The sequence below is a fragment of the Vulpes vulpes genome, chromosome 3 (genome assembly GCF_048418805.1).
Source record: "Vulpes vulpes isolate BD-2025 chromosome 3, VulVul3, whole genome shotgun sequence".
Lineage (NCBI taxonomy): Eukaryota > Metazoa > Chordata > Mammalia > Carnivora > Canidae > Vulpes > Vulpes vulpes.
Genome location: NC_132782.1, coordinates 124,470,224 through 124,482,837, shown reverse-complemented (window position 1 = coordinate 124,482,837; position 12,614 = coordinate 124,470,224). Strand labels below are relative to the sequence as shown.

Below are 12,614 nucleotides of genomic sequence, written 5' to 3'. Positions count from 1 at the left end.
AGAATACTCTCTCAGATGGCCAAATCAAATCCTCAAGAGTATTTCCACTTTACAGATCACAGAATATAAGTATAATTTATAGAACAGCAGACCAACCTGGGATATTAAAGAAAATCCTCTGTAATCCCAAAATACTTCTAACTCATTTCTCTTTATTAAATCCTATCATTTAAAAATATATAAGGGATATATGTGTGTGTTGCAGTTTATAGTAAGTCTTTTTGGGGAAAATAATTGCACTTAAAGCTAAAAACATAGTAAGAACCGAGGTAAATGTCCCTAGAGAAAGACCACCAGCCAATTTGTGATTCAAATTCTGGTTTAGCTCTTCTATATTAAGCTATTTGTTGTTTGAAGAATCACCTTACGTATCAGAGAGATGAAATGATCCGAGTAGAGAAATATCATTGTAAATTCCAAAATGCCTCTGAAATTCATGTATATTATTTTTTAACAAGCTTTAAATATTTAATGATCATAGGATTTAATAAAGAGAAATGAGTTAGAAGTATTTTTGGATTAATTTAAAGAGGATTTTATTTAATATCCCAGGTTGGTTTGCTGTTCTTCTATAAAATTAGCCCAAACTTGGTATTTTTTTTTAAAGATTTTATTTATTTACTCATGAGAGACACAGAGAGAGAGAGAGAGTGAGAGAGAGAGAGAGGCAGGGACACAGGCAGAGGGAGAGGCAGGCTCCATGCAGGGAGCCTGATGTGGGACTCGATCCCAGGACTCCAGGATCATGCCCTGGGCTGAAGGCAGGTGCTAAACTTCTGAGCCACCCAGGGATCCCCTAAACTTGGTATTTTGAAGCATTGTTTCTCAACGTATGGTGTGCACAAACCTTTAAAAATTTTAAGTTATGTATTTTAATATTCATTTACGTCTAAACTCTCTATGGCCAATGATACTGTTTTTTCATTAATAACAATGATATAAAACACTTTCAAGTAAATGGATTTAAAAAAGTGTGTCTGTTTAGAGATATAGTAATACGTGGTGCTATGTGTGGTGGCAGAAATTGGGGAAGTTGTTGCATGATTAAAGTGTGGGAAACATTGGCTTATTGGTAAACCATATAAATTATGCTGTCTTACAATACCATAATTTTAGTGATGGTGTTAAATAAAAACCTCACAGATGGTTATTTATTTATTTATTTAAGGATCTTGCTCTTTAAGAATCTCTTAGTAAAGAAATCAAGAGAGTTATTTGGGACCTTGACACCTGGTATCAAAGTTATTAAGCAAAAACATAATCACTTTAATTGGTTGGCTTTTAGTAAGTCAAAAATAAGAAAGCGTATGTCCAGTGCTATTCTATTGAGAAGCTTCTTGGACTTCCTGGCAAGAGCAGTCCACTTTGATAAAAGTAATGCATGTCCTCGCTCTTCCAAGGGTAACTTAGCATGGTGTGCCAAGCACTATGCAGAGGGCTTTTGTTAAGTTTTATCAATCAAAAGTTTGGGAAGATCCTTTCAGTGTGTGTTTATATATGCTAATATTTTTTGAGGAGAATAGATAGCCTATTATATTTATCCCTGGGAAGCAGAAAAGGAAAATAAAAACATTTAGAAGATGCTTTGAGATTAATTTTATTCAGAAAATATCTTAAGAAATATTAGAATATCTTGCAACCAATTCTTGGTATTAAATTTGGTTTTATTTTTATTTTATTTTTAAGGGTCTTTAAATTTACTCATTTGAGAGAGAGACCACATGAGCCAGAGAGCATGAGCATTGGGGGAGCAGCAGAGGGAGAAGGAGAAGCAGGCTCCCTGCTGAGGAGGGAACCCGATGCAGGACTTGATCCCAGGACCCTGGGATCATGACCTGAGCCAAAGGCAGATGCTTAACCAGCTGAGCCACCCAGGCGCCCCCGGTTTTATTTTAAAAAGAGTAGATGTTTATTATTTAACTGATTTAGTTACTCTACATTTGAAAAATGAATCAATCCATGTCTGTACAAAATATAAGATGTGGAGATAGCAGAAAATGTCAAGTAGAAAGTATCCCTTTCTCCTTCTAGTCCAGCTCCCTGCTCTGTTCCTCAGGCACAACTACTGTTTACCAGTTTGAAGTCACCCAGCTTTAAGAAGTCAAGTGTTACGGCGTTTAGGAATTTGGAAGAGTAGGAATCTTTTTTCCCCAATTTGTGGTGCTATTGCTTGTGTTTATATTTTCAAGTAGATGAAGTGTATGGAATTACTGTGGGCTTTGGAGTTGTATCTGTGTTCTAACTCTGTCGCAGAGCAGCAGTGAGAGTTTGGAAAGTTCCTTGCCTTTGTGTGCGTCAGATTTTTCAGCAGAAGGCTTAATTAATGTTGCCTTTATTCCAGGCTTTAATCAAGCCTCGTTTGTCTCTCTGTTTTTCTCTTTTAATAGGAGACCTATCTCAGAAGATCTGGCATTAAGAATCCATGACATAGTCTTTTTAAAAATAAATTGGGTATTTTAATGACCCTAGCATGCATGCATTCCGTAAAGGACTCATTTGTTACATTTTACCTATCATTAGGCTGTAAAAGGTCATTGTATTTACCTGCCCCTAGACTCTTCCTGGAATTTAGATGGCCTCTGCTGGGTTTCACTTTACGCTTATTAATAATTTAGCACTGGGATAAAAATAAAAACAGACTCTCATCTTACAGTGTGAGAACATGGGTCATGTGTGCTAAGTCATGCAGGTGAGATGAGTAGCAAACCCTGTGGGGGTATCCAGTCTAAAGAAGTATTTCATGTGCGCTGATGCCTTGCCTGCAGAATGGCTGCCTCAAAATTAAAGGGAATTAACGTAATTGTTCCTGAGGAGGGAAATACATTTTTGCTTTTCAGAGGTTGTTGTATGAGCTTTAATTATGTAATCCGAACACAGAAGCCTTTTGCAGCAGCTTTCCCTTTTAGCAGAGGTAGTCAACTTTCCAGGACTGCTGCATCTTTAGGCTTGTGAAATCACTGCATAATAATTGACTCTGTTTATAGGGTATAACCTACCCATTAGGCAACAGCAAAATCCTGTTTTTTAATATTGGTTACTGAAAACGGCCTTTAAAGCTAGGGTTGGTTTAAGTGGATTTTTATAATTATTTGAGCTGCAACTGAAGTTGTGATTCTCCCTTTAGAATCAGTGACTCATGTCTAGAACATTCTTTTACGGTGGTTTCATTTTCTGTGTTGTTTTTGTTTCATGTTCAACTTGGTTTGGTTGGTGTGTGCCCTACAGACCTTCAGGTTTACTTGTCAAATGAGTATAGAGCTTTCTTTTAAAAGCTGGAAGTATCTTTTATTTATTTATTTCAGTTTTCTTTCTTTAGAGAACACAGAATTAAGGTGTTTTCTAGTGTTGAAAATATTAATAGTTAAATACATGTAATGTATTGCCAGTGGGATAGCTTAAAACTCAAAGGAAATTTGTAAGTAAAGAGGAAAGCCCTGCTTTTTAGGAACTGAGACTCTGCCACTCTTGCTGAAATGCACAGGATTTTGAAATAATGCCATTAATTCTAGGTAGAGAGGATTTTTAGGAATAAGATTTGATTCAAACTATAGAGGGAAAGGACCAATATCCTCAGCTCAAAATTAAGATATTAAATTATACTTAGAATAATAAAATTAGAATCTGCCTGTGGTTTGTATTGCTCTGAACCACTGCTTGGTTCTCTTTCCCATGTTCCAGCCACACCAGTGATCTCTCTGTCCAATCACCAAGCTCTTTCCTTTGGCAAGGATGGTGCCTGTGTTATTCCTACTGCCTGGGAAGCCCTTTCACCTTTCCCTAGTTTTCCCGTGGCTTGTACCCTGCAGATTTTACCCTACATGTCTCCCAGGGAGCCCTCTCTGTGCCTTTCCTCAAGCAACCTCTTTTTGTTCTCTTTCCAGAATCTGTTTACTTTCTTTTTAGCACCTATCTCAGACTGTGTTTATTTTTGTTAACTATTGTCTTTACCCCTATAAGAATGTAAATTCTCTTAAGAGAGGTATCGGTACCTGATACAGTGCCTGGCACATATGATATAGTCAATACGTTGATTAAAGTGTTTGCTGATTTTAAGAGCTCCTTTATGTTTCTTTTTTCTTTTTATTTTTTCTTTTTTGCCTTTATGTTTCTTTAAGATTAGTTTATCATTGCTGGGCCAGAGGCATTTAAGTATCCTTGATATCAACAGTCAAGCCAGTGTGTTTTCTAGTGCCTTTTTTTTAAAAATTATTTTTGAATATTTTTATTTATTTATTTGAGAGAGAGGGAGAGAAAGAGAGAGAGAGAGAGAGAGGAGAAACCCAAGCAGACTCCACATTGAGAATGGAGCCTTGATGTGGGGCTCAATCTCATGACCCCAAGACCACGACCCCAGCTGAAACCAAGAGTCAAATGCTTAACCGACTGAGCCATTCAGGTGCCCTTCTAGTGCTCTTACCTGCATTCATTTTCACCCATTTCGTTGTGATTTTATTGTGCTTTATTGTATTGCGAGTGGACAGTATAATAATGGAAGTAGAATTGTTCTCTCCAAAGGGAAAATTCTGCCATTGTATCTGTTCAGTGTGCCTTGTAAACAGCCTTGGATGGCCTCTTTGTGGATCTGCCCTCTGTCTCTAAGCTCTTACCCATTTCTAAGCCAAAGGCTGCAGCCCAGCTTCAAGCTGAAAAGGAAATTTTGGCAGCTCGGTTGCTGTCTCTTAAAGGTTAGCGTTATCACCGATACTGACAGTTGTCAGAGTGGAAAAAGGGAAATGCAAATTTGGTGGGTAATTAAATTAGTTTTGTGTCATTCTTTGGTGGTGTTCTAAATGTTGCTATTTATCTGTCTTAGGTAATCTATTTAAAGAAGACACCAGAAGAAGCCTACAGAGCACTCCTATCTGGCTCAAACCCCCCCTATCTTCCGTTCAGGTATAACTTGTGAGACTCGGGCGGATAGCACGGGGCTACACAGCTGCCACCGTAAAACTGGATTATTGTGTTTTTAATTGTTTTAAGACTCTAACCATGATGTTATACAGAATGAACTGAGATGGTAGTTTTTATTATTTTATTTTTGTAGAGTTCTTTTTCCCCCTATCTAGTAAGAATAAAATATATTTTTTCCTTTTAGGGATTAATTTTCTCCTTGAATCCTTTCTGTATCTGGACCGTTCAGCACAAAGAGTGCCTGATTTATGAACTTAACTATGTCAAGATTTGATTTGTTACATTTTAGTACTCTACATCATTGATTCATCCATTTAGTCTTTTGTTTCATGAGCATGAGTGAGCTCCAACTGAATGTCAGGGCCTGGGGTTGGAGAGTAAGACCCTCAAAGTACCTTCCCAGAAGCCACATGTTCAGTGGGGACCTGAAATTACCTGTTTACCACAGTAATCTAGCTTATATCATGAGGGAGGAAAAATATTTTTGGAAAATATTTTTTAAGTATCAGCTGAAGAAGATCTTTTAAAAATTTCAGGTAAACTTGGAAGAAATGGAAGGGAACATATAGCCAAACTCCTACATTTGTCATTTCTGGTGGAATTGTGAATGATTCTGACAGTTTTACCTTTTTGCTTATTTGTGTGTCCAGATCTACAAGCATATGTATTTTTTTTTAAAGATTTTATTTATTTATTAAGAGAGTGAGTGAGTGAGAGAGAGCACAAGAGTGGGGAGGGGCAGAGGGAAAGGGAGTAGCAGGCTCCCGCTGAGCAGGGAGCCCAGTGTGGGGCTCTGTCTCAGGACTCTGAGATCATGACTTGAGCTGAAGGCAGAAACTTACCTGACTGAGCCAGCCAAGCGTCCCAGCATATGTATTTCTTTTTGTTGTTGCTGATCTCATAATCACTGACAATAATGAAAGAAAGGAAGAGGAAAGATTGAGGAGGCCTCTTTGTCTGCCTTCCCTACCCTCCTGTAAACTCATAGAGGCAGGTCCTGGTGCCTGACACATAAAGTGCTTTTAGTAAATATTTGAATGAATAAATCGAGACTAAATTCCTTCAGATCCAAGGGGTTCCCATTTCTGTTTCTCAGGCCGTGGAAGGGGGTGTTACTCAGGCACAGGGTGGGTGTCAAGGTGGGGAGGAGGAATGGGGCAAATATTGCCTACTATGCTTGATCATCTTGATAGTCTCAGTGAAGTCAGAGGAAAGTAGTGAGATGAAAATACCCTCCAGCAGTCTAAGGTATGAACAAACCAGTTGTTAAAGGGCAGATAAAAATGACAGATTATGTATAGGAGTGTTTTAACATGGAGACAAAGCTTGTTTTTTCCTTCTAACGGCTTCTGTGATATGAAAGCCCTTTGTAAAATGCAATTCTAAGTTTCGGAAAAGGGTAATTATTTTAGTCAGTTTGGGGCACTGTAACAAAGTACCATAGACTGGGTGGCTTATAAACAACAGAAATGTATTTCTCAGTTCTGGAGACCAGATCAGGGAGGTTAGTTCTGGTGAGGGGGTCTCTTCAGGGACGCAGACTGCTAACTTGTATCCTCACATGGTAGAATGAAGGCAAGAAAGCTCTCTTGGGTGCCTTTAAAAGGGCACTAATCCCATTCATGAGGGCCTCACCCTCATGACCTAATCACCTCCCAAAGGTCCCACCTCCTAATGCCATCACCTTAGGGGTCCAAATTTCAACATGTGCTTTTGGAGGGGACACCAACATTCAGTCCATTGTAGTAATGATGATAATATTAATCAGTCTACTAAGTTCTAAGCATAGTGGTTAAGAATAAGTGCCTTGGAGGCAGAGACACTGGGCTTGAAGGCTCATTCTGCTTTTTACTACCTGTACTGGGTATAAGCAACTTGAGCAAGTTACTTCTCTCTGAGCCTCAGTTTCCTTTTCTGTAAAATGGCTTCAGGGCTATCATGGGAATTAAATGAAGTAATGCGTTTGTCATTATGCCTGGCACAATACCTGGCTTTTGATTTTCTCCTTGTTGTTAGTACTGTTACTGTTATTAATAAGAAATAAAGATTCCCATAAGGATATAAATATGAATAGGAACTATTTCTTCTAATGATTCCACCTTCTCGTTGGGACGGGGAGATGTCTAGACACATAATTAACTGTAAAATAGTTAGGTTGTATAAAAATAGAAGATAAGATTTTTTTTTTGAAGATAAGATTTAAAAAAAAAGATTTTATTTATTGATTTATGAGAGACACATACATAGGCAGAGGGAGAAGCAGGCTCCGGCAAGGAGCCTGATACAGGACTTGATCCCAGACCTTGGGATCACACTGTGAATCGAAGGCAGACGCTCAACTGCTGAGCCACCCAGGCCTCGCAATAAGATTAATTCTGACAGAGATTTGGGAAAGTATCAGACCATTTAAGCTGAGCTTTTACTTATTATTTTCTATTTTAAAGATTTTATTTATTTGAGAGAGTGAGCATGAGCAGGGACAGAGGGAGAAGCAGGTGCTCCACTAAGCAGGGAACCCAACGCAGGGTTCGATCCCAGGACCCTGAGATTGTGACCAGAGCCAAAGGCAGATGCATAACGGACTGAGCCACCCAGGCACCTCTAAGCTGAGCTTTTAAACATCGATAAGGGTTTGGAGAGTGGAAGGGGCCAAATTAGGCACAAATGTGCCCTGTGGAAAAACCCTAGAGATGGGTTTCTGAGTTGACCTCAGAAGTTCTCTGTGGGAAGAACACAGTGTCTCTGGTGAAGGGCCAGGTCTGTGCAGAGATTACTGAGGTTCTTTTCTTGGGGACAGTGAGGGCCCATTCAGTTTGTTTGCTAAATCAGAAAAATGTTTGTAATTTTTTGGTTGTTATTTTGAAAAATAACTCAGCCATCTGGGTGATTCAGTAGGTTAAGTGTCTGCCTATGGTTCCGGTCATAATCCCAGGATCCTGGGATTGAGTCCTGCATCGGGCTCCCTGCTCTGCGGAGAGCTTGTTTCTCTTTCTCCCTCTGCCTGCCACTCCCCCTGCCTGTGCGCACGCTCTCTCTCTCTGTCAAATAAATAAAGGCTTAAAAAAATAATTCACACATTTGGAAATTATAATGCTGTAATATTTGTAAAATTGTAATGCCAGTCAGTAGGCCTGCTGGACAATGTAGCAACTTAAAATTTTTAAGCGGAGGGACATTTGGGTAGCTCAGCAGTAGAGTGTCTGCCTTCGCGGCTCAGGGCATGATCCTGGGATCTGGGATTGACTCCTGCATCAGGCTCCCCGAAGGGAGCTTGCTTCTCCTTTTGTCTATGTCTCTGCCTCTCTCTTTCTGTGTCTCTCATGAATAAATAAATAAAATCTTAAAATGAAGAAATGGGCAAAACCAGGCAAGTCTAGCTGGAGACCACACACCCCACACTGCCTGTGGCCCAGGAGGCTTGGGAAAGTGCCCCTGAGTTTCCTTTAAAAAAAATAAAATAAAAATAAATATTTAAGTGGAAAATGGAAATTAACATTTATGCTGATGATATTATCCATCAGAAGTCAAGGGTAATGTATTTGTTTCACTAGCTGGATGACCCTTGCTGTCCTTAATTGTCAATTTAGATGGGTGAGGAGGAAAGAATAAAGTCTTTGAAGCATAATTATATGTTTAGCTTACATGTGCTAGGTAATTAATTTGTTTCCCGAGAACTAGAATTTTTGACTAATTAAGATCAGAATGGAAGAAAGGATAGGAAAAAAATTATTACTCCTTGACATAGAATAAAGTATTAATTATTAAAATTGTAGCTATTCTTCCAAATTGTTTTTAGTTAAATATTTGAAAATAGAAATACATTAATAGGGTTCAGAAATTTAAAAAGTTTGTAAGAATATTTATAGTGAAGACTCTCTCCCATTCTTGATCTTATGTCTCTAGTTTTTTCTGGATAACTTCTGGTATTTGTTTATTTAATATCCTATTTCTTTATGCATATGTAAGCAAATAAAGATACATGTACATTTAAAAAAATTCTGGTATAATTAACATATGGTGTTATATTAGTTTCAGGTGTACAATATAGTGATTAACAATTCTGTACATTACTCAGTGCTCATCACCCTACGTGTACTCTTAACCCCTTTCATCTCTTTCACTCATCCTCTCACCTATCTCCCCTCTGGTAATCATCAGTTTGTTCCCTAAAGTATGCTTTTTTGTCTCTCAATTCTTTGTTTCCTAAATTCCACATGAGTGAAATCATATGATATTTGTTTTTCCCTGACTGACTTTACTTCACTTAGCATTATACCCTCCATATGCATCCGTTTGTTGCAAAAGGCAAGATTGCATTCTTTTTTTAATAGTTTAGATATATATTCTTATTTTTCATTTTTATCACAAAATATAGCACATTGCATATACTATTTCTATACCTTGATTTTTTTTTTTCACCTACCTTGCTTTGGATATCTTTTCATATCAATGCACAGAGAACTTCCTTCTCTATTCTGTATTATTTCTGTGTAATGTACAAGAATGCATGTAACCAGTCTGACCTTAGACATTTAGTTTGCTTCCAGTCATTTCAGCTGTAGCTTTTCAACTCATGTGGTCTGAAATGTATTTTAGAAGAAAGAAACTGAGATAGTACTATGGAGACAATTATAATGGTATGGTTAGACAGACAAGGATTTTAGTAATCTGTTTGCATAAAGGGACTCATTAATGTGGAAAAAAAAAGAATGTATAATGCAAAGATGAGGCATTTGTTCCTTGGTTTAGGCCCCTATGTCCTACCAGAAGTTTGAATGTAACTTTAATGTAATTCTAAGTTTGTCTTTCTGATAACCCAAGACATCGAGAGTTGTGTTTACATTAAGCTGCATTTCTGAATCCAGACTCTTCATAAACCATACATTTGAAGCAGAAAATACCAGAAAGTAGTGCATTTATAATTTAGTAAAAAAAATTTAGTTGAAAGAATATTCCTGGTTTCCTGGAATTTGACTAAAGAAGCTTTTTTCCTAATGCTAAGGTATGAGTTGATTTTAGTCTCCAGCCCAGACCAGCTAAGGCTAATATAATAGTAACAAGAATCATCTGACAATTCTGGTCAGCCATCCTTGCCTTGGCCTTTATTTGTAATCTGGATTGTGTCATCCACTAGGTTTTTTATACCATTTAAATTATATGTTTATCTACATTGTCTGGATTTTTTTTTTCAAGATTTTATTTATTTATTTGAGAGAGAGAGAGGGAGAGAAAGTACAAGCAGGGGTAGGAGCAGAGGGAGAGGGGGAAGCAGACTCCCTGCTGAGCACAGAGCCTGATGCGGGGCTCGATCCCAGGACCTTGAGATCATGACCCAGCTGAAGGCAGACACTTGACCGACTGAACCACCCAGGCCCCCTGTATTTTTTTTTTCATTATGCTTTTGCATTAATACTTTTGTTTAAAAAACAAGAAGCCTTAAAGGGACTTCCATTTAAATGTAATTATTTTATTGTTGAAAATTTTTTAAGAACGAAGATCAGTTTGAAGGCTTGTCAAAGTGTGGTTCGTGTCTTTATGTGGCCTCTTTACCAAAGTGCCTGTTTCCTGTTCTCTAGATTTTTAACGTCTTTCTGATAAAGGAGTTTTAAGGCTACCGTGAGTGTAAATAACATTGTTCTTCCAGATTTGTTCATTTAATGGAGGTTTGAATAGTCTCTTCTGTAGAGCCCTTCCTCATTTTCCTAGAGAGGCTTGGCAGATCCTTTGCCGGTAATTCTCTATCATGTTTTGTGTATGGCATTTTGTTCACGCCCCCTTACATTTGCCACATACATGATTAAAGCAAATGTCTTGTGTTTATTTGCTTGCTTGGCTGACTCTACCAAATATGGCTGACTCTTTTTTTGGGCTCTTACTTGCTTGCCAGGGAATATGTATATTATATATACTGCTTTTTCTGTACTAGTCACTGAGATAGTCTTGTGGATTGTAGGATGATTAGGACAGCTAGGTACTTGTTCTAGGGAACTCAGTGCATAATTTGTAAATGTGTAGGTCTGTAAAACAATTGTTGTGCTTTATTAGAGTCAGGAGATGGGTGCTATAGTAATATTGATGGAGGAGGTTTAACCCTGGAACTGGGGATTGGAGGGGGTGTTAGGGATAGGCCTCATGATTGCCTTTCATGCTAGGATGAAGCTGGAAAATAATAATCCAGGTGCTGATTTTAGGTGCTGTGGTTTTTCATTCGGATGGCATAGGTTGTCTTTTCTAAGGTTAAGGTAGGATACTGTACAGTATGATGTTTTCAGTGTAGGTACATTATCATAACTGAAAGGGCTATCTGAGTTTTTTATTTGGATTTTATCCTAAAAAATTTAGAGATTTATATTAACCTAGATAAAAATTCTCTAAAAATGAAGGAAATAAAGAGTTGGATAACTTTACTCCTTATTCTTTTTTTCTTTCAACTTTATTGAGATGTAATTGACATCCACACTTTATAAGTTTAATGTGTACAGCCTAGTGCTTGGCATACATATATTGTGAAATGATTATCATGACAAATTTAGTTAACATTTATCACCTTGTATAGTGACAAAAATTTTTTTTTGCCCTTTTGATGAGAACTTTTAGGGTCTGTTCTCTTAGCAATTTTCAAATCTGCTATACAGCAGTGTTAACTCTAGTCATCATGTTGTGCATTACATCTTCAGGACTTATTTTACAACTGAAGGTTTGTACCTTTTGACTGCTTTCACCCAATCCCCCAATATATTGCATGTTATTGATTACATTTATTATATTAGACTTTAGAGATCAGCTTCTGGCTTGATGTGACCATCAAGGAGTATTTGTTGTAACACTACTGTTTGCAAGTCAGTATTAGTTCCATTAAGTTAATGGAATTAAGTCCCCTTTACTTGTAAAATAGCTGTGTCTAAAAATGTACTTTTGCTTGTATTAAGGATAGCCAATGTGTTTGTCAAGAGTGATGTTAGCTGAAAACTAGAGGAAAAATGTATTTTTCACCTAATTCAATTGATTGAGTCCTTCCATCTTTAGTGTTGTCTTGGCAGTTGGCCTTCAAGGGAACAAGGGGCTTTCAGTTCTGGGGTCAGAGTCAGCAGAGTTTGAATTGGCAAGCCTGACGTGAATCTTTTTAGGTATTTTTCCTTTCAGTGTATTACAAAATTTATAGTCTGTACTATTGACCAGCCGTTCTATGAACTCATATTACTTGTATTTGTCTAAGGTCTCATGAGACTACCAACTCTTAGTGGAATTCTTAGATTGTTTTCTTGGCAGGTCAGTGGCCATGGTGTTCAGATCTACATTCTCTGATGTTCATAAAACAGCGTTTGTAAAAACTCTCAGCCTCGTAAAATATGGAAAATTGCACAACTCTTCTTTTTGATTTCTTTTGTGCTTTTAAGTTCATTTTATGAAACTTCTTTGTTTATTGGCCCATATATGTCAACTTGTTAAGTTTTTTTTAATATTGATGATGATTCATAAATCTGCTGAAGTCAGCTTTTTTATGACATAATATGAAAGGGAGAATAAAACTATACAGATCATAACATCCAGGATCCCAGTTTTTTTTTTCAAGATTTTATTTATTTACTTGAGAGAGAGAGAGAGAGAGAGAGAGATACTTGTACTATCTTTCTCTCTCAGAGAGAGGGAGAATGAGAGAGAGCATAAGCAGTGGGAAGGGTCAGGGGGAGAGGAAGAAGCAG

The 12,614-nt window shown here is 37.6% G+C and overlaps 1 protein-coding gene across 9 annotated transcripts in view; it reads left to right on the top strand.

Annotated features, from left to right (window-relative positions):
• The window catches only part of CDC14A (cell division cycle 14A), a 178,622-nt gene that overhangs the window by 61,952 nt on the left and 104,056 nt on the right, over nt 1-12,614 (top strand). For 8 of the 9 annotated variants that reach the window (XM_072754506.1, XM_072754503.1, XM_072754505.1 and 5 more), the window contains one exon: nt 4,814-4,893. The exons of the other annotated variant lie outside the window; for it this stretch is intronic. In XM_072754506.1, coding sequence (XP_072610607.1) covers nt 4,814-4,893 — 80 coding nt within the window. The remainder of the gene's footprint in view (nt 1-4,813; nt 4,894-12,614) is intronic. 9 annotated transcript variants of the gene reach the window in all.